Here is a 25,422-nt window from a genome sequence, read left to right as displayed (position 1 = left end):
ATGGAGCCATTGATCACTACCCGTTGAGCCCGACAATCTAGCCAACTTTCTATCCACCTTATAGTTCATTCATCCTGCCCATACTACTTTAGCTTGCTGGCAAGAATGCTGTGAGAGACAGTGTCAAAAGCTTTGCTAAAGTTAAGGAACAACACGTCCACTGCTTTCCCCTCATCCACAGAGCCAGTTATCTAGTCATAGAAGGCAATTAGATTAGTCAGGCATGACTTGCCCTTGGTGAATCCATGCTGACTGTTCCTGATCACTTTCCTCTCCTCTAAGTGCTTCAGAATTGATTCCTTGAGGACCTGCTCCATGATTTTTCCAGAGACTGAGGTGAGGCTGACTGGCCTGTAGTTCCCAGGATCCTCCTCCTTCCCTTTTTTAAAGTTGGGCACTACATTAGCCTTTTTCCAGTCATCCAGGACCTCCCCCGATCACCAGGAGTTTTCAAAGATAATGACCAATGGCTCTGCAATCGCATCCGCCAACTCCTTTAGCACTCTCAGATGCAGCGCATCCGGCCCCATGGACTTGTGCTCGTCCAGCTTTTCTAAATAGTCCCGAACCACTTCTTTCTCAACAGAGGGCTGGTCACCTCCTCCCCATTCTGTGCTGCCCAGTGCAGCAGTCTGGGAGCTGACCTTGTTCCTGAAGACAGAGGCAAAAAAAGCACTGAGTACATTAGCTTTTTCCACATTCTCTGTCACTAGGTTGCCTCCCTCATTCAGTGAGGGGCCCACACTTTCCTTGACTTTCTTCCTGTTGCTAACATACCTGAAGAAACCCTTCAACATCTCTTGCTAGCTGAAACTCCAGGTGTGATTTGGCCTTCCTGATTTCACTCCTGCATGCTTGAGCAATATTTTTATACTCTTCCCTGATCATTTGTCCAATCTTCCACTTCTTGTAAGCGTCTTTTTTGTGTTTAAGATCAGCAAGGATTTCACTGTTAAGCCAAGCTGGTCGCCTGCCATATTTACTATTTTTTCTACACATCAGGATGGTTTGTCCCTGTAACCTCAATAAGGATTCTTTAAAATACAGCCAGCTCTCCTGGACCCCCTTCCCCCTCATGTTATTCTGCCAGGGGATCCTGCCCATCAGTTCCCTGAGGGAGTCTGTCTGCTTTTCTGAAGTCCAGGGTCCATATTCTGCTGCTCTCCTTTCTTCCCTGCGTCAGGATCCTGAACTCTACCATCTCATGGTCACTGCTTCCCAGGTTCCCATCCACTTTTGCTTCTCCTACTGGTAGCACCAGCAGTGCTGTAACTAAACATATGTCAAACAGTAATTACCCATATACTGCCTTCCTCCCCAAAATAAATAAATAAAAACCAAGAAAACCCACAAGTCTTTCTTCTTCATCCTGTAAAACCATGGATGAGATTGTAATCAGGACCAGCAAATTCCAGCAAGACTCCATAGATGAAAAGAACACATCTCTTGTCTTGTTCAGAACAAACATTTCATTGACATGGTTCACAATCATTATGATCACACCACACTCCACCCTGCAGAGCAGACATTGCTGGAAGGTTGCTAGATACAGTATATAAGGAGGAAACTGAACAGTATGCAAAATACATTGACGGGAAATTCATTAATCTGAGTCTTGATGGGTATATAATTATTCAGTAATATGTGCTTATGACACAACAGAAGATGGGGTTGTCTATCTTACAGAAACAATTGATTCATCAGGAAATGCCCATACAGCAGAATACTTAAAAGCAGCAGCAGTAAAAGCTACAACAAATTGTGAACAAAAATTCAAGTGAGAAATTTTGTCACAGACAATGCTGTAAATGTAGCAAATATGTGAAGAAATATAGATGATAATGAAGGGATTCTGAAACTTACAACATATGGGTGCAGTGCTTATTTGATGCATCTTTTAGCCAAAGACTTCAGTAAAACTCCAGGAATAAAGGAAAATGTTGTGGAAATTACAAAATACTTCTGTAACAATCGCTTCAGCATTACTGAAGAGAGGAGGAAGACCCAAACTAATTCTCCCCCAAGATGTATAATGGAATTCAGTGGTTGACTGTTTTGAACTACTTATTAAGAACTAGCCTATTTTGACGACAATATGTGAAGAAAATCATGACAAAGAAGATGGAACTATCACAGCTATAGTAGTCAACATGGGACTAAAGAGAAGTACAGAAGATAAGTTCAGCATATTTCCATAGCCTTGGACAAACTGCAGAAAGATTGTTGCTGTATTGCTGATGCTGTTGAAATCTGCACAGAACTTCAAGAGACATTGAAGAAAGACTTATTCAACAACAAAGTTAAATTGCAGGCAGTAAAGAAACATCTCATAATCACCCATCGATCTTGCCAGACATAATAAATTTCAGGGCTGGCGGAAAACCACTCAAGCACTACATGTTTGCTGACGATATTTTAAAGAAAGTCACACCACTGAACTGGTGGAAGTCGCTAGCTAAGCACCTAGAACCAGAGGTTATTGAAATCCTAAAACAGCTTTTGGGAGCAATGGTCTTTTCTGCAGGCGCAGAAGAATATTTTCTTCATTTGGACTATCTAATTCAAAATTAAGAAAGCAGAAAAACTTCTCTCTTCCAGTTTATAAATAAAAAGGAGGAGGGAAGGGACCGTTCTCATTTTTAAGAGACTTAGATAAGTAGGAACTTTAGTTTCAGTCACTTTCTCTTAGGCATGTTTGAAAATTTTCCCAGGATGACCTGAAATTCATTTAATTAACTGACTATAGTTAATCCCTCTGTTCCTTTAACAACTCATTTAATGGTAAATGAGAAACTTGTTTTGATAGAAGTTTACATATCCAAAACATTTGAGGTTGTTTTGTTTAATAAAAAGAAATTTTATATGTTTTGTGTGTTTAAATTCCAGTTCCCATTCTAATGCAGCTTGACACAAAAGCAAAAAGTTAATTATTTAGTAAATAAGCAATACATCATTCACCATTTTCTAACATACTAAAAACGTACACTTAACAAGAATCTGAAAATATTAAACTTTATATTTTCTTAAATAAATGTATTGTGTACCCTTCTAGGTAGCCAAAACATGTACCAAATCTAGTGTAAAGGCTCCTCTTAGTTCTCAATCAACATGTTTTAATGGTTATATCAACAAGTGAGAATGCACCTTTCTTTAGAAAATAACTGAAGTACAAATGGAAAAGTTGATTTAAATTGATTATTTAAATTGAGGCTTTCCTCTCAGTGATTTAAATCATGATTTAAACAGCCCTGATTTAAATCAATCCACTTTAGAACTAGGAACTTTTTAGTTCACACTCATAGCATCCATACGGGGTCACTACATTGCACCACTTTGGTGAGCACTGATATTCATACCCCTGTAGTCTGAACTTCAGGGCAGTGTAGACAAACAGTTATAACCAACAGCTCACCTCTCATTGATCAAAATTACTATGGATAGTTGCAGTATGACAGAGGACACAAGATCCATTGTCTTGGATGTCAAACTGGCTAATTATTTTGAGATCCAAGACATCTGCGCACGCTTTGTAATATTTACAACTATGGCTCTTTGTAGGATTATGATGTCACAATATACGACTACATCTGTTCAGGATTACAGACTTTGTACTTTACATGGAAATTTGTACTTGTCGCTTTTGTTTCCTCTTGAAACATCAATAAAAGTAGTAAAATAAAAAGCCCCTAAATAAATACTCTTTGTAAGCGCTTCTTAAATACAGAATTTGTCTATTTTCTCCAGGATCCTAATGAGATTGATGTACACAAAAGAAAATAAACACAACAGTGCTGGATTAAATCCTGTCTAATAATGTCACAAGTCTTTATAAATTTAGACTATTTTAATCACAATCTTTGTATCCGATCCTTCATACCTTACTCCTGTGAGCTATTCTTATCTCATGCGATTAGTCCCATTGACTTCAGAGTGACTATGCACATGAAGAATATTTACTCACATGAGTAAGACTGACTAGACTAGATCCTTAACTGGTAACATTCACCTAAGAAATACTGAAACTTATACAACTTAAGTACATAATGTACACCAGTATGAAAGTCATTGTCTTTACAAAAGACTAAAATATTTTGTCATGAAATTAGTGTGGAAACCAATAAGAAAGAAAAAGTGATTGCTAATTAAATTTCTCTGGATGTGGACACGGATTTGCAACATCTGTGGGGGACAACATACAATGGATCTTTAAAGCCACCGAGTTTGGGCATCTCAGTATGTTTACTATGGATGAAAAGAAAATAATTCAGCCTTTTGGCCTCTAGAGTAGATTCAGTGAATAAATAAAGTAATAATTTCATTTATAAACCATCCCCTGCAAAAGCATTCAGGGTGCTGAACATTCATTAAAAATTTTTCTTGTAGGTGCCAAAGATAAGTATCTGTGATACCCTCTGCACGACTAAACAAGTCTATGCAAAGCCTTAAAAAGTGATGTGACCTAAAATAGCAAAGTAATTTTGTGAAAAATGGGATTCTATTAATGAGAATATATTAGGGTGTTTTACATGACTACAATAAGTAGTAATTCAGAAAGAGCAACAACGGGGATGCTCGGTAGATATTTTAAAACTAGGAGCAACTTAGATGCCAGTCGGTGTCCCACCCCACCGATATAAGCCACATACACAAATAATGTAATAAGATCACTTGTGGAGTAAACGGTCCACAAAGTAAAGAGTCCATCTTTAATAGATAATGGCAGAACGTTACCTTACAGAATAATGCTTTTTTGCACAAATTGTATTTTAAAAACCAAATCTAGACAGATGTTTAATTTTATCAATAAAAATATTTATCAATTTATTGGGGAAACATCCAGCCATTGCTCTGGGTAGTTTCATAGTCCTGAAATCTCAACATATATAAAATATAATATAATAATTACATTGCACACTTCCCACACTACTGTTACTAACAAATATCTGTAATTAATAACCAAAATCCCTTTATCTGCCAGTACATTAAGGGTAAAATTTTCAAAGGCACAAATGGCAATTAGGAGCCCAGCCCACATTGGCAGTCAGCAGGAGTTCAAAAGCCGCGAGGTGCCCAAGGCCTGTGCCTTTGAAAATCTCCCCATTATACTTACCATTGCAAGTCCAAATATGCATTTGTGCATCTCCCAATACAGCTTCCAACTACAACATGCACCATAACCAAAATTCAGATGATGAGCTGGAGAAGCAGGGACTGGGAGGGAGAAAATGGAAGTCTAGAGAAATGGGGTATTACTGCAACACACCTTGCAGCCATTTCTAACAATTAAGGGTTTATTCCCCTTCATTCCTTACAAAATGCAATTTCTAAAGTCCTTGTGTACAGGGAGATTTTGGCAAACCAGTAAAGTGCCTGAACCCAATATTGCTTACTGCTAAAAGCAGCCAAGTCAGCAGACCGTAAAGTGGCCATGCAGCAGCCTCAGCTTGACCCAGGGAGGAGGGAAGGGGGTTTGGGGTGCCACAGAAAGGGCAGCTTGACCCCACGTTCTTCCTGATAAGAATTGTGTTGAAGTTGCTGATACATGCATTTTAGAAGAGCAGGATGTGCCCTCAGGAATATGACTAACAGGGTCTCAAGGCTGCAAACTCTGGGGAAAAAAACCACACCAGGTTAATCAATAATCAGAAGAAAACCTCTTGCTTGACCATTGAAACTGCTTGCTTAACAAGTTTTCTTTAGGGGACATGTCATTGTGTTACTAATGTATAAAATAAGGGGGAAAAGTTTGACGTAGTGGGACTCTTCAGGACTGGACTTTTCCTCTGGATGCATCTTGTGTTCCCACCAGCAGACGGGCTGCTGCTGTGCCACTTGAGAGCCACACTCAGTTTTGGTAATTATCGAGAGTTGGGGGTGTTTTACTAACCTGTGGTGGACGTGTGTAAGTGTTTGAGACTAAGTAAAATTTAACTTTAAGTGAAAGCACTCTTGTGTTGTTCTGTTTGTGCCAGCCATCTATCAGTCGGATGGCCATGTCTCCCCTGATTTATTTCCTGACACCACCTCGCACACAGTAAATGTTACCAGGAGCTTTGGGTTGAAAGAACCCCGGGTAACACTTGTTACCTATCGATATGATCGCCTCACTTCTGTCTTAATCCCTCCACTGTCTCCCCAACAGCAACAGTATCAAATGTAAGCATTTGATCACCAACCCCAAAGCTCAATACTCTATCCCTTCCTAATTATCTTCTTGTCAAGTTTTCTGTTACCTTCCACACACACCCTTCACTCCAACTTTCTTAACCATGTCCCCATATTTGAGAGCCTCTCCCACAATCAGCTTTGTACTTTCTTCTACATGGTTTCCTCTGTACATAGGATGGCCTCCCTGAGTTAATCTATAAGAATCTCCTTCCTTAGAGGTTTTTAAGGTCAGGCTTGACAAAGCCCTGGCTAGGATGATTTAACTGGGACTTGGTCCTGCTTTGAGCAGGGGGTTGGACTAGATGACCTTCTGGGGTCCCTTCCAACCCTGATATTCTATGATTCTATGAACACTATTCTCTTACTTTTAAATCCCTCTTAAAGACAATCTTCCGATGCTGCTTACAGTGAATCTTATTAATTTGTATAAAAATCCCTTTTTGTTGTTCCTCTTCCCTAACCAACTCCTTGTTTTTGTCTGTCTTTCCCTAGATTGCAGGTTCTTTGACCACCCTCTCTACATGTCTAGAAAGTGTTTAGCTACAGTGGATACCACCATAAACAAAATAAATTAATAAAAGGTAGTCAGCCAGACTCATCTGTGCATCTGGTAGCTTGCATTTTTTTCTGGGATTTTCAAAATACCCCAAAAGACAATATACCTTAGTGGGTATACAAAAGGAAGGCAGCTGATGTCCAGGTGAAGACCAGAATGAACAGCTGTCCATTTCATTTTCTGCCAAAAAGAGCAGAGCTGGTGAGCTCAGTCCTGGTCGACTGAACAGCAAACCCTTAAGAAAACCGAAAACGTGATTAAGAGTACTCAGTGACTCGGCCCACAAAACTAAGTGCAAAACTTACTTTCTTCAAGTTGGCACTAGCACAGTGTAACTAAAACCAGCAAAGATAAAGAGAGAAAAAGGAAGATGACGAAAAAGAGCTGAAGAGGAGCTAGAGAAGGAAATTAAACAAAACACATACATAGCCCCAACTGCCTTAGGGAATAAAAGAGGAAAATTACACCACTAACCTATTGAGATTTTGATTTCACTTGGGAGACACTAGAGTAGAGGGCCTGCGATGGTGTATAAACTGCACCTGAATCAGAGGGATTAAGGGGCTGCTTTGGCTTGGAGAAGCCCTGCCCCACAGCACCTGCAAGTCATGCCAGCAATGGAGGAGGAAGCTCCACTCAGTGGGCAGCCCACAGCCCTAGGAATGGAGCAGGCTCTTGAGCTTCCCAGCTCCCATGAAAATACCTGGTAGCTAGCGGAGCCTGTCCTCACAGGAAGGGAACACAGACCCTGTCCGAAAAAAGGGGAAAGGGACCAAATCCTATAACTTGTGCAGGACACCCAGTGAAATCTGGAGTGGACTCTGGCCCATCCTGGACTGGGCCCCTCTGAAAAGGGGCTGAACTGAAACTGACTACAGGTTGCTCCTTTCACCCTTTTGTTTCATGTGTTTTGCTGATCTTGGATTAATTGTTTCACTTGGAACTCCAAAAAGGGCAGAAATCATCAGAAAGCCTTGGCTGGAGGGCTGAAAGCTAGCCACTGCTAGACTGACACTGAACGCCCCTGTTGAAAGGACTGGACTTGTGTGTGTGTACTTTCCATGCAGCAGCTGATGGGGACAGATCCCTGAAAGGCCCATTATAAGGATGTTGCTAGTCGTATCCTAAAATTTTGGCTCCTGAAAAGGAGAGTTCTCAATTATGATATAGTGTTAGCTAACCAAAGTCTCCCCTTTAAAAAACAAAAACAAAAACAAAAAAACCTTTTCTACATAGTGCAACTACAATCGAAAAGTGGGACCATTGATTTATAGCTGACTATAGCACTGAGGAAGGACCTACTTTTATTTTCATTTGTACGTCCCATTTGTCTTTTCTGTTAATGACAAACATTTTTCAACTAATGGTCCATTAAAGGTGATGTTAGAGTATTAATGCATAGTGAAACAGAATCAAGTAATGTACACAAGTGTCAGCTATACTGGACCATAAAGCTTTATACAAATTATTCTAACTCCCAAACAGCCACAGCATACAAACATTTTAAAAGCTTTATACTACTACTACTAATCAACCTGTTCTAAATAACTTGTACTTTCAGTGCAGGAAGCTGATGCCATCTGGCAAACCTGACACACCCACTACAAGAAGGAGAACCCGTGAGAGGTTTCTACAGAAAATATTTCTGATACCCATCCCTTATTTTTTAATCAATCAGTTATGTGCTGTGACTATTTTAACAAGTCACTCCCAGTTTTCTGTTCTTGCGCCTGGAACAGTGGTGTATAAACAGGGAAACTATTTAAACAAAAGATTTCATGTGAACCCCACCACTTGGCAAATTGTTGGAAATGTTTATACATTGTACTTTTAAAAAAATGATTTGGTGAAATCAGGTCCAATCCAGAAACAACTCATCTATTGAAGTAATTTTATAATTGCCTGGGATAAGTTTTCTATGGCAGGAATGATTTAAGCAGAAAGGGAGAGTCTATTGAGGAGAGGCTGAGGGAACTGAGATTATTTAGTCTGCAGAAGAGAAGAGTGAGGGAGGATTTGATAGCAGCCTTCAACTATCTGAAGGGGGGGGTTTCAAAGAGGATGGAGCTAGGCTGTTCTCAGGGATGGCAGTTGACAGAACAAGGAGCAATGGTCTTAAGCTTCAGCAGGGAAGGTCTAGGTTGGATATTAAGAAAAACTATTTCACTAGGAGGGTGTTAAAGCACTGGAATGGGCTACCTAGGGAGGTGGTGGAATCTCCATCCTTAGAAATTTTTGAGGCCTGGCTTGACAAAGCCCTGGCTGGGATGATTTAGTTGGGGTTGGTCTTGCTTTGAGAAGGGGGTTGGACTAGATGACCTCCTGAGGTCTCTTCCAAACCTAAATCTTCTATGATTCTATTAGCAGGAAAAATCATTCAAAATTTTCACTCTAGCACACTTCTGTTTTTGACTGTATCGTTTGCTCTCTCCTAAATCATTTCTTCCCTTTTTTTCATCTCAGGTCTCAATGATTAGGTCCACTAAGACAGCTAAAAAAAGCTGTGTGTCCTGAATCACATGCATTATACTTTAATATTCTCTATGAAATAACTCTTTATATGTTAAAGACACTAATACTTTCACTCTTTCACAAACTTAATTAGAAGTGATAATTTCTTCTCCATTTGTGAGTGTCATTAGATTTTTTTGTTTTTCCAAGTGGCTGTACTGAGTTTTTTTTAAAAATTGATTTGACTATCACATTTCAAGTCTTATTCCAGTGTCCGCAAAGAAATAACCTAACTTCTTGCAGCTCTAATTTTAAAAAATTTACTACTGTTTGCTAAAGAAAAAAAAGGTCAACTTGTAAATAAAAATAAATTTACCAAGAAAAAGGAACACAAATAAGGATATTTTGTATTTCGAAAGGAAATATTTATTCTTCCTGGCATCCCTCAAAATCAGGAAATAACAGAAATATTCCTGTTTGTAGGGTTGTTGTAGCCATATTGGACACAGGATATTAGAGAGACAAGGTGGGTAAAATAATATCTTTTATTGGACCAACTTCTGTTGGTGAAAGAGGTAAGCTTTCCAGCTTACACAGAGCTCTTCCTCAGGTCCTGGCAGTTTATAAAGATCTCGGAAATCAAAGCAGCATAAAATGAAATCAATTAGGATTGCAGCATAAGTGCATTTCCTTTGGCAATTTCTATTTTAGGACTGAAGATCTGCTTTATTTATATTCTTCATTTATCCTTCACTCTTAGATTTATTAGTATTTTTGGTGTCATCTTCATGTGAAACTGATGATCTTTAAGGGCCTGATCCAGGTCCTCCAAAGTCAATGGGAGTTTTTTCATTAACTTCAATGGTGGTTGAATCAGACCCTGTAAGAATTCTGTTGTGCTAATTTAGCACAGTAAGTAGAATGCATGGCAATGCCTGTGTCTCCTCTTTCCTACCCCATCCCTCCTTCACTTTCCCCTAAAATTGTACAACTGTTCTAAAACTCCTGAAATGGAATATGCTCAGGAAAAAACCCCACCATCAAGGTGGTGTCTTGCTTATGAAAGACAATGGATTGTTTTGATATATCTGGGGGTGCATACAGACACCCAGAATCTTTTACTGAGGAGACAAACTGACGGCTTGACTTCTCTCATGAACAGACAATCACAGCCAAGCTTGGCTGCAAAGTGGTGGAAGGATTTTTGGGTGAGCATTGCTCCATCAGAAATGAAATTATCTAGTTAATTAAGTTTAGGTTCTAAAACATGTCTTATGATTTTATTTTATGTGATCATTTCCCCCTAATATTTCTATTTGCTATCATTTGGCTCTCTATACTTTATTTAATAAACTTTTGATTTCACTATAAACACATTTAAGACCAACGATCTGAGGTGCAACTGGTAAGCTGGTGTGTACTGCTTCTTTGGAAACAGCTAATATAAGTAGGTTAAAAAAAGAATTAGATAAATTTATGGAGGATAAGTCCATTAACAGCTATTAGCCAAGATGCTCAGGGACACAACCCCATGCCCTGGATGTCCCTAAACCTCTGAATGCCAGAAGCTGGCACTGGACGACAGGGGATGGATCACTCGAAATTGCCCTGTTCTGTTCATTCCCTCTGAAACACCTGGCATTGGACACATCAGAAGATGGGCTACTGGACTAGATGGACCATTAGTCTGACCCAGTATGGTGGTTCTTCTGAATTTGTTAATGTCCTGTGGAACAGAGGCCAGAACACTCCAGGGTTATGCATGGGGGTTGGAGTGTGCCTATCACTAACCTGGAGAGAGAGCAGGGCCTGCGTAGGCCTAGAGGGGAGTGCTTGTGTTGCCTGTTGCCAGTGGAGTCAGCAGGCACAGACAAGGCTTCCTCACCCTAACAGCAGGTAGTAGCAAGGTGCCTCAACTCTGTGTACCTCCGAGAAGCATCACAATATCCGAACAGGGAACAAAAACAATACCAAGTGACTTGTTACTAAAATCACAGCTAATCATGACAGTTTCCATAGCAAAAAAATGAATAGCAAACAAATGAAGAAAATTGTTTGCAATCAATCCATAGAAATTTTTTTTCGTTGCAAAAATAGTCACCAAATAATTGTAAATGGAGTCTACATTACAGAAAAATCAAATCCTCTTGCACCTATTTCATGAGCAAAAGAGGCGGCTACATTTGTTGGATAAAATTATTGTTTATGAGTCATTTGCACAGCTATATTCTAGGAAATATTCATAGCTGTTTCATATCTGTTGCTTGAATGCAGACGTTATAGGAAGACAGCTTTGTTTAAAATTAACTTATTCCATTACTGATCAGACTTTGCATCTCTCTCTACTTAAAATGGCAGGTATCCTTTTAGCATAAAAAGGATGCTGTCAGATTATAAAATAACCTCTGTTAAAAACACCACTTCAGATTTTAAAAATGAAATTAAAGAAAAACATTTCTCCCGTTTTTGCCTTCCCCCCCGCACGTTTCTGAGTGTGGAAAGTGGAAATAGTCTGTGACTTATTTAGCAAACCCCCCATGTCACTTCAGTTTCACTGTCAGGGTCTCAAACAGCAGCACAATGTATAGATCGCAAACACTGCGGGTAACATCTGCCGAAAAATGTTTCAATTCTAATTTGAAAATCAGAGAAACATTTCTATTTGTCCTACGGCCAATAAAAGCTGGCTTTTATAAAAAGATTTTAGCTTAAAATTGACTTCTGTTTAAGAATTCCAATTTTAATATAGGAGAAAAACTTTTCCTGATTAGTAGATAGAATTTTTACCATAACATCTAACGGATTGATTCATTTAGCAAAGAAACTGCCTGTAGGCAACTATTCATTATATGAAGACCAAAGGCTTTCCACACTCAGCTTAGAATTCACTATATGGATATTCTCTAAATGTGAATGTATAATTCTTCTGTGATTGTTTTATACTAAAAAGGATCACTGCTATATGCTGCAATTGCATTTCTGAGCTGGAGACATCTGCTTTCTACGTTATTTTCTTGACTGCACAAAGTTCAGGATCACCAGTGTGTTAATCAGCCACATTAAACTCCAAATGTGTTCTAATTACACTGGAAAACTACACCGGTTTGAATAGTGGCTAAAAATAAAAAGTAGTTAACCACACTTACTTACCCTTCAAGGAACAATCTCCAGAAAAAAGGGAAGATGTACAGGAGAGAGGATCAAAATATTATTTCAAAAAAAGAAAAGGAGTACTTGTGGCACCTTAGAGACTAACAAATTTATTTGAGCATAAGCTTTCGTGAGCTACAGCTCATTTCATCATCCTACTACTCAGGGAGGTGGATACCTATAGTGACAGAAAAAACCCTTCCATCGCTTAGGTGTCTACACTACAGCACTATAGTGGCATAGCTATAGAACTGTAGCTGTGCTGCAGTGCAGAAAAGCCCTTAGTCTGTCTGCAATGGGATTTTAGCCTCCAGTTTAGCTCTACCAGAGCAAACCTCAAGTGTAGATGTAATTTACACTGATACAATGTGAATTGCATTGGTGTAGTTTACCTCAGATGAGACCATGTCTTTAAACTAGAGGTTTGCATGGGTGCAACTACAATGGTAGCTAAATAGCAGTGTAGATGAGCCCCAATGTCCCCCCTCAAAACTGCTATATGGCTGAAACTTCCAGGAGGCTACATCTACCCTCCTCCAAAATCCTCACATTAGCTGGTAGGAAGCACGATAATTGTGTTAGCTAGTGACCTTCTGGATGATTTTATAACCATGTGAGGCTGGTCTCTTTAAGCACACCACCATATGTATTCATAGGAAGACTATCCTGCCCTCTAAAAGCACTTTAATTAAAAAATTACAAAAACTGAACATGCAAGTTTTCTTTATACTCACCTACGCAGTTATCACAAAGGCTGCAATGTGAGGCACGAGGTGGGCGGAAAATCTTGCAAGTGAAACAGTATTTTAGTTTCACTGTCTGTCCATTGATTATTACTTCTTTTGTTCGGGGAGGTGGACGGTATCCTCCTGAACTGGAGCCATTTGCAATATCTAACAGGGAAATAATTAAACATTAGAACAATAATTTAAATTCTCTTGCCAGATATGGGATAGGCACATTACTGTCATTTTAAATCCAGTTTCTTTAACATTTACATATATTTTTTGTAGATTTAGAAAGCCTAAAAACAGTTTTTCTCTCTCCCAGACTCTGAATAGCTAGGCAAATAACTCAAAATGCAATGCATCACAAAAAGTGAAGGGAAAAAAAAAAAAAAAAAAAAAGGAAAACACCCCACACAGCTAATTGTTTAAAAAAAAAGCTAGCCACCACAGCTTTTGTACCACAAAAACTAAAACCCCACATTCTTCAGCCTAGCCAGCACCTTTAATATTTACTTCATGTATGATATCTAAAACTGAGTAACACAAAAATCTGTTCAAGCACAGACTCCATTTTGCTGGCCCTTCAAAAATATGCTTGCTCTTCATGGAGTTTCTTGTGATGTGTACATTTGTTCACTAAGAACTGGACTAACCATTAACTCATTTAACAGAGGTGACTAAAGTAATTTTCAACTGGGGAAAGAGCTCAAAGATTTTTTTTTTTACTTCACATCTATAAATGAAAAATGGCCCCCTTGCAAACTGCTGTTATTTTATAAGGTAGGTTTTGCTTTTAGAAATGTTTTTAAGTCTTTAATTATTAAGACAAAGAAATGCAGCGTTCAGGCTGAATTTAATGCCCGACCTAGACATTTATACAATACACACAAACATTCTACCTATCATTAGAGCACCTGGCATATATGGCAAACAAGATCACTCATTGTTCTGAGACACTTAAATATCATGGTATAATGGAGTACATTCAGGAGAGTATTTCACTCATCTTGCTTTTTGAGAGTTTAAAAGCGAACACGTAGTGATATTTTAATGCAGCTGTTGTAGCTTAAAATTTGTTTACAAAGAAGTCTCTGCCTGCCATCTGGCAAAGTGATAGATGAGATTATTTAGGACAAGAACATTTATTATTCCAGAAGCTAAAGCACTGGCTAGGTTAATAATTTTTGAGGATCAATTTTGTATTTTAAAGGCTTCTGAAGTGCAGATATATGCTGAGAAGCGCATGTGGTTAAAATGGTGCCTTCTTACTCAAAGAACTGCCCTCATTGTGTATTCACAATAAAATCTGATTATTTTAGTGACAAAATGCAAGTTTTACTGTCAGCCAAGCAGAACCAAAAGAGCTATGGTAGAGTAAAACAGATTATTTTCTGACTCTTCCATCATAAACAGAATTGTTTTAATTAAATTTCAGCGTCAGGGCCACCTGTGCAGCTATGGTTTCTTCAAATGATGCCTGCAGTTACAACTTGGATGAGCATAAAAAGGTCTAGGACTACCCTTAAGTATGAAACAGTAATACTATTACAGTTGCTAACATGCTATCCATCTAATAAATACAGTTACAAATATTTATAATATAAACAGGGTCCTGACAAACTTATGTTTCAGCACCCACTTCTGAAAAAACACAGAAAGTGTATGTTAAGATAGTTACTATATATATCTGCATCTTTAGGTAAAAGATTTATGAATATACTGAGCAAGTATCTTTAATTTTCAGATTTAAAAACTATTTTTTTCAATGTAATTTATAATCTCCCGTCTTAATTTTTAAAAAAACTATTACAACAGTAAAAGCCTGTTAGAATCTTATGGATATATATATTTATTTATTTACAACCTTCACGTTTTTTGTTTGAAAACGGATAGCTCTCATTGAGCTGAATTTGTCATAGTTCAAACGTAAGAGACTATTCATAAAACAGATAAAGCTTCTTTAACAGCACCTAATAATTACTAGATTTAATATTATAGCAACATGTTCCTGAGATACTAAGAGTATGTCTACAGTGCAACATAAACCCAGGGTTTGAATTCAGGCTAAGTCTACCTCCACTTTCTTTCTGTCTACACACAAATCATGTTAACCCAAGACTCAGACCCAGAGTCCTCAGGCTATATGTGTTTATATAACATATATGATATGATTAGCATGATCGATGAGGAGGGAAACAATCTTTGGATTCCTTTTTATTTAGGACAGGGATCTAAAACTCAATTTACCTGAGGGCCAGTGCCAGTCCTCAAATTCTCCCAGCGGGCCAATAACGTCACTGAAGATGGTGTTGAGAAAAGAAAACTTTTATATTGTATTTTTTATTTTGAATTTCTTAGAAATAATAAAAAACTGTCATACAACTTTATACAATTCTTTGCATGCCAGCAAGTTTTCAGTGTTTGCCAGATACCTGGCAACGCTTCAGTTCTATCAGTTTCTTGATGTTTGGCCTCAGCAGCTGAGCAGCTGAAACCTTCAGGATTGCAGCAAGGTACACATCAGATAATTGAGTTTGGTATTTTGACTTGTTTATATACATTGTGGAAAAAAGTAACACTGCCTCCATTGCTGACTTTGCCCAGCTACTAGTGATGGTATCGCCGTCCCTTTCCTCCAGCCAATGGGAGCTGTAGTGGGCGGCACCTGCAGCAGACATTGCTGGCAACATTGCTGCATGCATCTCTCCTCCATGGGCCGCAGATGGCCCAAGGGCCGGGACTTTGAGACCCCTGATTTAGAACTAAGCTAAGCTAACATTGTGGCAGGCAGCAAGAAAGCATTCATGCATACAGCATTATATTTAGAACTTTATAGGTACCATGAGTGATTCCAGCCCCAAATTTAAAATGAAAAAAGATGAGGGTTGAGGGTTTTTTTGGTCTTTGTTAGGTATGAACTTTTTAAAAATTAAAAAGGGAATATTTTACACATTTGCTATACAAAGATATCATTTAGCATAGGCTGCAGCATCAATAACCACAAAAAGCTTCACCACACAGCAATAAAAGTAATATGCTTAAGACCAAAAGAGATTATTTACAGGATATTTTATTTTATTTTATATATTATATATATATATATATACACACACACACACACACACACACACACACACCCCTAATATGTTTTGTTATAAGATACTGTATCATTTATTTTTATTGCTAAAATTGAGACAGTTAAGCACACTTACCATACTTTGAATGACATTGCCACAAATATGCTAGCACTAGCCTTTAATCATAAAAAAAATCAAATTCATTCTTAGTGGAACTCCACTGACCTTAATGTAGTTATAATCAGGGATGAGTTTGACCTTAGGTGTCAATGACAGACTAAGACTGTGGTCGAAAACGTAACAGTCTGTATTTGTCAGCCCTAATTAGGCTCCGATTCAGCATGATACTTAAACAAGTACCTAAATTCAAGCTGTTAATAGTCCTATTGACTTTAACTAGATAACTCGCATGCTCAAAATTAGGCACATAATTAAGTCCATCACTTAAGAGGGGCTTTAATACACAGGCCTTTCTAGAATACCTTATTAATTTATTCTACCAATTAATTTTGGAGGATTGCATTTCCAAACATTGTTTTAGTCAAACCTGGCTGACATTGCTGAATGTGATTTTCTGCAATGACTGCTAAGTAATTGTCAGCATAACATGATGTTTTTTTAAAAAAAGATTTGCTTACAGCTATACCAAACAACCACCATATTAAACAGTTAAGCACAGGTCTAGTAAAACCATGCTTGATATCAGTTTTCATCACATTTTTTCTAGCATAATTCAAGCCATAGTATGGATAGAACCTTCAGTAAGTAGATCAGCTTACACCCAGAAGCAGGAGTTGATTACTTTCATTTACACAGCTTTGAATATTATCAGCTCTGTAAAATTATCCAGACCCTTTTTCTTTCTTTCCTATATACATTCATACATGTCTTCATGTGCCCAAGTACATGGCGACATCCTACTTACCTCCATATACATAAAACATAAGCACTAAACATGTAATACCTAGAAAATACATGGCTTGCGTTCGTATTATTTTACTTCAAGCTGGATACAATATAGATGTGAAATTTCCTTCCCTCTCTTTTCAGAGACTCTTACCCTTTTCCAAAATGAAACTTGCATTTGGGGAAAATGTACATTAAGAGTCAAATCCTGATCCTAGTAAGGGCCAAGTCACAGGAGTTTTGCCATTACATTTCAAAGGGACAAGGATTTGGCCCTAAAACAATATATTGATAAAGCAATAATTTGTTTTTTTTCCCCAACTGCAGTAAAGGCCTAGTGTGAGCAAAATTCTTCATGAATGAACTCTGACATCTGTAAGAGCACAAAAAATAAATATTAAAAAGATCTTACCACAACAAGGAAGGTCCTCTTTTTGTGTAACCATTTAAGTCCAAGCTGCACACTTAATTATAAACACTGTGCTACATGGAGGAAAAGTCAGTATCTAGACAACCAGGAGCTTAAAACTTGAGAATACCATTCTCAAGGGAGAACAACAGAACTTCTCACTCTACAAAAACACGGGGAATGTGATTTAAAAAAAAACTGTGAACTAGTGCTGTTCACTGCAATCCACTTGTAACTCTTGATCTGTTATTGACAGGGCTGAATTAACCTTTTGTAGGCCTCGCACCAAACATATTTGTTGGCTCCCATAGATGCAATGGAGCATGGTGCGGGGATGTCAGTCCCCATAGTGAGGGGCCAGCCCAGCGTGAGGGCACTATTTACAAACTGGCAGTTGCCAGACGCACAGTGCCCCGCCCGGCCCTGTGCTGCCAGTATGCCCCTTCCCCTTGCAGGGGGGCGGGGGGCACCATGCCACAGCACACCATCCAGCCCCCCCACCCAACACTGGAACACCCCCCTCCCCTGATTCCCTATGGCCAGAGCTCCCCCGGACCCATTATGCCCAGTGCCCCCCCGTGGCCCTTGCCCAAAAATGCACACCACCACCCCTGCCCAGCGCCGCCCTGCCCACAACCCCACCACAACTGCCCAGCACTGCCCACTGAACCCCCCACTCCTAGTGCCCCAACACACAGATCTTCCCCACCACCTCACAGCCCAGCACCCCCAGAAACCCACTCCCCACCCCCTGCCTCCTGGCAGCACTCACCAGAATTACTATGGTAACTGTGTCTGCCGGGCTGAGCCAGCAGCACACCCAGAGCCGGGAATCACTCTGGCCCCTCGGGAGTGGTGCAATCAGCCAGGCCAGTGCTGGCTGGGCTCTCTCAAGACGCACTTGCCTGGAGGGGCCAAGGCAAGCCCTCCACCCTCACCCCCACCCCAACTGGGTGAGACTGGCCAGGCTTCTGCACCAGCCCCAGGCAGCTCAGCTCTGGGGAGACACGGGAGGGAAGCAGAGATGGAGGTGCACTGTGGTCCAGCCAGGGAGCAGAGAGGAGCAGGGCAGTGGGGCCAGGGGGTGGAGAGGATCCTTTGGCCTGAGGCACAAGTGATGGGCGGGGTGAGAAGCTAGTGGGCTGGCGGAGTCTCAGGATGCAGTGCAAGCAGAGCAGGCCGGGGCCTCTTCTAAGCACGGGCCGGCTCCATGGAACCACTGGTGCCATTGTAAACCCAGCACTGGTTTTTGACCTGAAGACTACACTGACTTTTAGAAGAGGACTTACTGTCCCAATTTAAAAAAAAAAAGAAAAGATTACAAGAGTAACTTCCCATAATCTTTTTGAACTCTAGAACTCTGTTAAACATGAAGCTGCTATTTTCTCTGTCATGAGATTCTGGTTCACTGAGAGGAGAAAAGGAAAGACTGGAGGTGAGAGCACTCTGGAAGACCTGCCTGGCAAGGAACAGTGTCCTATTTATCTTAAAATTTTCATAAAATTAGCTATCCTGTATCAGACAACTAGCCTATTAAGTTGGTACCCTGCTTCTGGAATGGAAGCAAAACACAACCAAGTTGTACTCTCAAAACAAAATTTGCTTGGCCAATTGTGCAGTACTATAAAAGGTTGTTTGGGGGGAGGGGGAGGGAATTTCCTTAAAAACACTCGAGTGATTCAGATTATATTCTTTAAGTGTGTGCAAGAAAGGGGGGGGAGGGGGAGGGGAGTGAAGAAACCTGAAATGGTACAGTACTATTTATACATCAATGAGACTTAGTGATGGATTACAGCTGCAGCTTAACATTGAGTTCTTAGGGCTTTTGGGCATGCTTGAAAGAAGCAGCAACATTGAAGGTCTGAAGCAACCTGGCCTAAGAGATGAATTTGGAAGGATGTGTGCAAGATTTGAAGAGATCCATGTAAGAAATCAGTGTGAAGATATCAAAGAAATACAAAGCATTTCCCTTTCTTTTCTTCACTGTAGATATGCCCTTTATAGTTGGAGAGGAAAAATGCCATAACCATCTCTTTAGAAATTTATCTGCAGCACCAGTGCTATGCAGAGAGATTAACATTCATGAGGAACGGTTAATCTCTCCTACACATATTGGACAAACCCAGACTCGGGGGATCTCCTCTTGATAAATGCATTCCTCTTACCTCAGTAATCTTTTCCTATGCGGCTTTAATTAAAAAAAAAGTACAGTTGCACTATATTTTTTTTTCTAATTGCCAAAAATAGGCTGAAGAGTATTCCAAATTAAATTTAATGCAAGACTGATAAAGTAATATCAAGGTTTACATTTTAATTGCACAGAAGATAGGAAATTCCAAGTTATAATTCTCACAGCAGCAGTTGCCTCTTTGCACGTACCAGGGAATGTGGAGTTAAGATAGGTCTGGGGAGCGGGAAGGCAAAGGAGGTATGAGAAGAGTGGGACAGAGATTTGTGGTGGGAAGATGGGGCAGAAGGGTTTCTAAACATTAAAGCACATTTTCCTCCAGAACCTGGAATTGAATCCAGGATTCCTGAGTTTCTGCATTCTTTGCTAGTGGTTTTTCACAGTTATTGGCTGATAGCAAAGTGTGCATTTAATCCCCCCCAAATGCCTGATTCATATAGAGGACAACCACCTACTACTGCTATTAGTTATTCCTTTAGCTCAAGTGTCAGACATCTGTGATGTCTATCTAAAGGTCCAAAGCCTGCTCATGACCCATGCTAGGAGTTAATATGGTTCCACATGATGGAATTTCTGTTGGATTTGTTTGTTTTTACTTAAAAACTTAGCAAATTACATAAAGAACATTAAGGTTGCAGAGTCAAGCAATGTTTCCTAACAAAAGTTAGGAAATGCCAAATCTAAGGCTGCCTATGTAACCTTAATTTGACCCCTATGATTCAGTGGTAGAGATGTTGTTTTAACTCTGTATTTGGTGCTGGTACGACTGCTTCTGGAATACTGTGTCCAGTTCTTGATGTCCACAATTCAAGAAGGATGTTGATAAAATTAGAAAGCGTTCACAGAAGAGCCACAAGAACGATTAAAGGATTAGACAACATGCCTTATGGCGATAGACCCAAAGAGCTCAATCTCTTTAGTTTAACAAGGAGAAGGGATGATTTGATTACAGTCTGTAAGTACCTAGATAGTGAACAAATTTTTCATATTGGACTCTTCAATCAAGCAGAGAAAGATATAACATGATCCAATGGCTAGAAGTTAAAGCTAGACAAATTCAGACTCAAAATAAGGCATAAATTTGTTTAACAGTGATGATGATAAATCATTGGACCAATTAACCCACGTTTTTGTAGATTCTCCATCACTGGCCATTGTTAAACCAAGAACGGGGGGAGAGATAGCTCAGTGGTTTGAGCATTGGCCTGCTAAACCCAGGGTTCTGAGTTCAATCCTTGAGGGGGCCATCGAGGGATCTGGGGCAACAATAAGGAATGGTATTTGGTCCTACTGTGAAGGCAGGGGACTGGACTCAATAACCTTTCAAGGTCCCTTCCAGTTCTATGAGATAGGTATATCTCCATATTAAATGGATGTTTTTCTAAAAGATATGCTATAGGAATTTTTTCAGAAAAGTGCTACGGCCTGTTCTATACAAGTGGTCATATTAGATGATCACAACAGGCCCTACTGGACTTGGAATATATTAATCGACATGATCAACTACTATTTTTTCAGCCTGACGCAAATGCCTGACATACATTTTCAGCCAGAACAGAATTTGGGAAAGTTTTAAGCAACTGAAAACAGGGTCTCAATGGATATTTTCAGGCAACCTTAATAATAGGCAGCACCAGTAGTGCTGCCTATAGTGCTGTCTGCCTTCCATCCCCACAGCTTTTAGGATCTTTTTTTTAATAATCCAGTACAGATTTATTCCTTGTATTCTTTCTGAATTTACATCTTGTTTCCAGAGAATGGAAGTGAAAATGAGAAAGTTAAGATACTCTCTTCACCTATTAGCCAGGATTTTAAAGTAAACACTGCATCCTTCGGTAGGGGCCAATAGCTCCTTCCATTGACATCCAAAGGCTGTTTATGCTCCTGCCACTTTCTGTGTAGACAATCACATTACATAAACATCTCTTAAAAATTGACTATTATCACAGTCATCTGAAAACCATGGGTACATTTAAAAGTTCCACATATGAGTGCTGGGTGCCAAAACTGCAGAGCTTATTTGTTGTTCTGAAATTAGTGTACTAACTTCAGATAGCTATCAAGGCACCTGTTCCTCTACCTTGCCAAACAGCCGGATTTCTAGTGATTTGTATTTATACAAATATAGAGTCATTCACCAAACTCTCCCACTGACCGTAGTAAAATCCAATCAATCCACTTGTTGAAATTTCACTTGTTAGATCGTATCCCAAAGGAGACTTTTCCTAGGATAACCTGTAACTTACTTTCAGTATGTTTGTGCAAATACACTGTCTTCTGACAGTGGCCAATGCCAGGTCCCCAGAGGGAATGAAAAGAACAGGTAATCATCAAGTGATCCATCCCCCGTCACTCCTTCGCAGCTTCTGGCAAACAGAGGTTAGGGACACCATCCCTGCCCAGCCTGACTAATAGCCTTTGATGGACCTATGCTCCATGAATATCTAGTTGTTTTTTTTTTGGAACCCTGTTATAGTCTTGACCTTCACAACATCCTCTTGCAAAGAGTTCCAAAGATTGACTCTGTGTTGTATGAAGAAATACTTCCTTTTGTTTTAAACCTGCTGCCTATTAATTTCATTTGGTGACCCTTAGTTCCTGTGTTATGAAAAGTAGTAAACACTTCCTTATTTACTTTCTCCACACCAGTCATGATTTTATAGACCCCATATCTCCCCTTAGTCATCTCTTTTCCAAGCTGAAAAGTCCCAGTCATATTAATCTCTCCTCATATGCCAGCCGTTCCATACCCCAAATAATTTGTTGCCCTTTTCTGAACCTTTTCCAATTCCAATATAAAAGGGGCAGTTCCTTATTTTTCAGCTATACTGTAATCAATTTACCTGTCTGAATTCCATCCTCTCAAGTTTCCACAGTCCACTCCAAATAAATTTTTTTTTTAAGAAAGTGTCATAGCTTTTTCCTGAGCTTTTCATAAACAGGTCTCAGACTTTATTTTTCTACTATAAAAAACAAAACAAACTGTCCCAGCAACTGTCTTAAATTTCAGCACATTATGTACTCAGTTTTCGATTTTGAAAAATGTCTTCAGTGATATCACTGGCAAAAAACTGAAAAACAAACTCTTAAAAATCAGTCTGCTCAAAAGTCTTCTGGTATTTTCCCCAACAACATAAATTTAAACTCTGGCATCTGTTTTCTAGATCTTTGTATTTTATGAAAATTAGAAACTCCTTCATTTACAACTCCCAGTCCTTGTTTATATAATACACTATTCTTTTCAGTTACACTAACTTCTCAGCATGAATAAGTTACATGTTCATTTCTTAAGACATTCTGACTGAAGTGAGATGCAGCCTGCCTGTAATTCATATAGATTTTGCTTCTCTTCAGCCTGTGCTTACATTCTGATCTAGGCCTTTCTTCTTTTAGGTTACCCAAAATGCCACAGCCAACAGAAAGTTAATAAAAAAATATTTTGGGAGTGACATGCTTGGGTCACCTGGCATTTTCCTGCCTTTTCTCCTATTTACTCTCCACCCACTTTGGTACTAGCTTGCAGCAATGCTCCTGTCAGCCAAAGTTGGCTGGATAGAACTCCCTTCTGCCACATCAGTGAACACTCACTGATGCTCAGAGCAGCAGTGAAAGGGAGGAATACAGCATAAAAGCATCATGAGGAGCTGAGACCTGAATTCTGATATACCAGCACAAGATGGTGTTATTACACTGCTCGGCCAGAACTAGAAAATGTAATACAGCTATATACTGCACTGTTCCAAGAATGCCTAAGGGAAATAATTCTCCCCAAAACCAGAGCTGTTGTATGACCATGCATCCCACACTGCCCCTGCACCCATCCCAAATGGGGAGTACAGTGAGGGAGGAAGAAGGGCTTGTGGATCCAGCAAGTTGCAAACCCACTGATCTGATGTTAATACTCTGATGCCACTGTGTGGCAGGGTACACAGAAATTCCCTGTGGAGTACAGCACTCTGGCATGTAGGGAAGTCAGAGCACCACACAGCCCCCCAGCATCCCATCCCCAATGCCACAGAGTGGAACCACACTAGTTCTGTGGGGACCCTCCATATCTGCTGAAGGGGGACAGGAGTTTACCAATAACACAACAGTGACCAGTAAATTGACTACTATATTTCTATAGTAATACAGAAATACAATTTTATCTGTAGAATAAACAGAAGCCAATGACAAACTTGTGTCTCCTTCTATAAAACAACCAGTTTTCTTCCAACAGCAACTGTTCTGAAACTAGAAAAGGAGTACTTGTGGCACCTTAGAGACTAACAAATTTATTAGAGCATAAGCTTTCGTGAGCTACAGCTCACTTCATCGGATGCATCCGATGAAGTGAGCTGTAGCTCACGAAAGCTTATGCTCTAATAAATTTGTTAGTCTCTAAGGTGCCACAAGTACTCCTTTTCTTTTTGCGAATACAGACTAACATGGCTGCTACTCTGAAACCTGTTCTGAAACAGAGCCCTTCAATCAAAACTTGTTAGGATTTCACCATACTGCAACCTCAAGATTCAAACGCTGCAAAAAAGGCAACCATTACAATTTACGGGACTATTCTATGGTTCTATACAATATTAAAAATGAACTGGTTATCTTAAATCTCTGCCAAAGGCTTTGAAAAGGCATTCTAAAGTAATGTATGTAAAAGGTGATAAAAATATCATTTTTTGACCCAGAAAATCCACCATGTGGGAAGACTTGTAGTTTTCATAATTTAGTTTTGAACTTTCATAACTGTCATTGGAGAAAGAAAAGTCAACTATGGCATCAAAAGAGGAACAGAGGAAGAGGTCATAATTTGTATCAGATAGAAGACTCCTACATACACAGCCTCACAGTTTTACTGTAGCTTAACATACTTAATTGTAATGATTTGTGTCTTTTCTGTTCTTACAAGAGTGTAGCTTCCTCTGAAAACTGACTATTGAAGTTGCATTGTGGGGTTTCATGCATGTTTCCCCAGGAATTCTGTTTCAAATTAACAGCGTTGGGAGATTGTTTTTTTATTGTTCTTTTTTTGCTTTAGTAAAAAGATTTTTGATTCAGCAACTCTGCAAGGGCTTTGACAGCCAAGTAGCATATCTTTTGGTTATGATATTTGCAATTATAAAAACTCTGCAATTAGGACTTAGTAAATAATTATCTTGATGTATGAGCCATATCAGAATCTAGCTCACTCTTCCACAGTTGTGTTGGCTCTGCATGAATAAAAAATAATAAAAGTTTAACTGTTGTCATTGATGTGCAACCTTCCATGGACTCTGTCTTCCTATGTGCTTGTATGCTGCCTAACACAAATCAGTACAGCCCTGTGCGGATACAAAATTTGCAAACATGGTCCATGAATATACAACGATTATCTGCAGATTTGCGGGGCTCTACAAATCAGTCCCTGTTCCTAGTTGGGGACCTTCGGAAGACAATATAAACAAACATATCAATGTCATAATTAGATGTGACCCAACACAAGGTACGTTGCCTAAGAAGGTGCAGAATTTTTAAGAGTTTAAGTAGTATTGCATGCCAGTGTCACTTTTCTTCCCATAAACACTTTTAAAAGTATATACCAGTATTTTTTAATGCACTAGGGAACCTTCCATCATATATAGAGAAAAAGCCAGTAACAAATCACAGCAGTAAGCTATCATTCTTCATGCCCACCACTGTGGTCAGCAACTTCTGACTGAAGAATTCCTCAGACCCTTTTCTAGGAGAGTCTATACTATTTGAGAGAGTTAAAATAGTATTATTTCAGAGTGATTACTGCTGAGATGGGAGTTTGTCCTCCA

The 25,422-nt window shown here is 39.3% G+C and overlaps 1 protein-coding gene across 10 annotated transcripts in view; it reads right to left on the bottom strand.

Moving 5' to 3' along the window:
* Window positions 1-25,422, bottom strand: part of ZDHHC14 (zinc finger DHHC-type palmitoyltransferase 14) — a 163,929-nt gene that overhangs the window by 56,832 nt on the left and 81,675 nt on the right. For all 10 annotated transcript variants that reach the window (XM_038395566.2, XM_038395564.2, XM_038395567.2 and 7 more), the window contains exon 3: window positions 13,060-13,218. In XM_038395566.2, coding sequence (XP_038251494.1) covers window positions 13,060-13,218 — 159 coding nt within the window. The remainder of the gene's footprint in view (window positions 1-13,059; window positions 13,219-25,422) is intronic.

The sequence above is a fragment of the Dermochelys coriacea genome, chromosome 3 (genome assembly GCF_009764565.3).
Source record: "Dermochelys coriacea isolate rDerCor1 chromosome 3, rDerCor1.pri.v4, whole genome shotgun sequence".
Classification (NCBI taxonomy): Eukaryota; Metazoa; Chordata; order Testudines; family Dermochelyidae; genus Dermochelys; species Dermochelys coriacea.
This window is presented reverse-complemented; position numbering and strand designations above follow the sequence as displayed.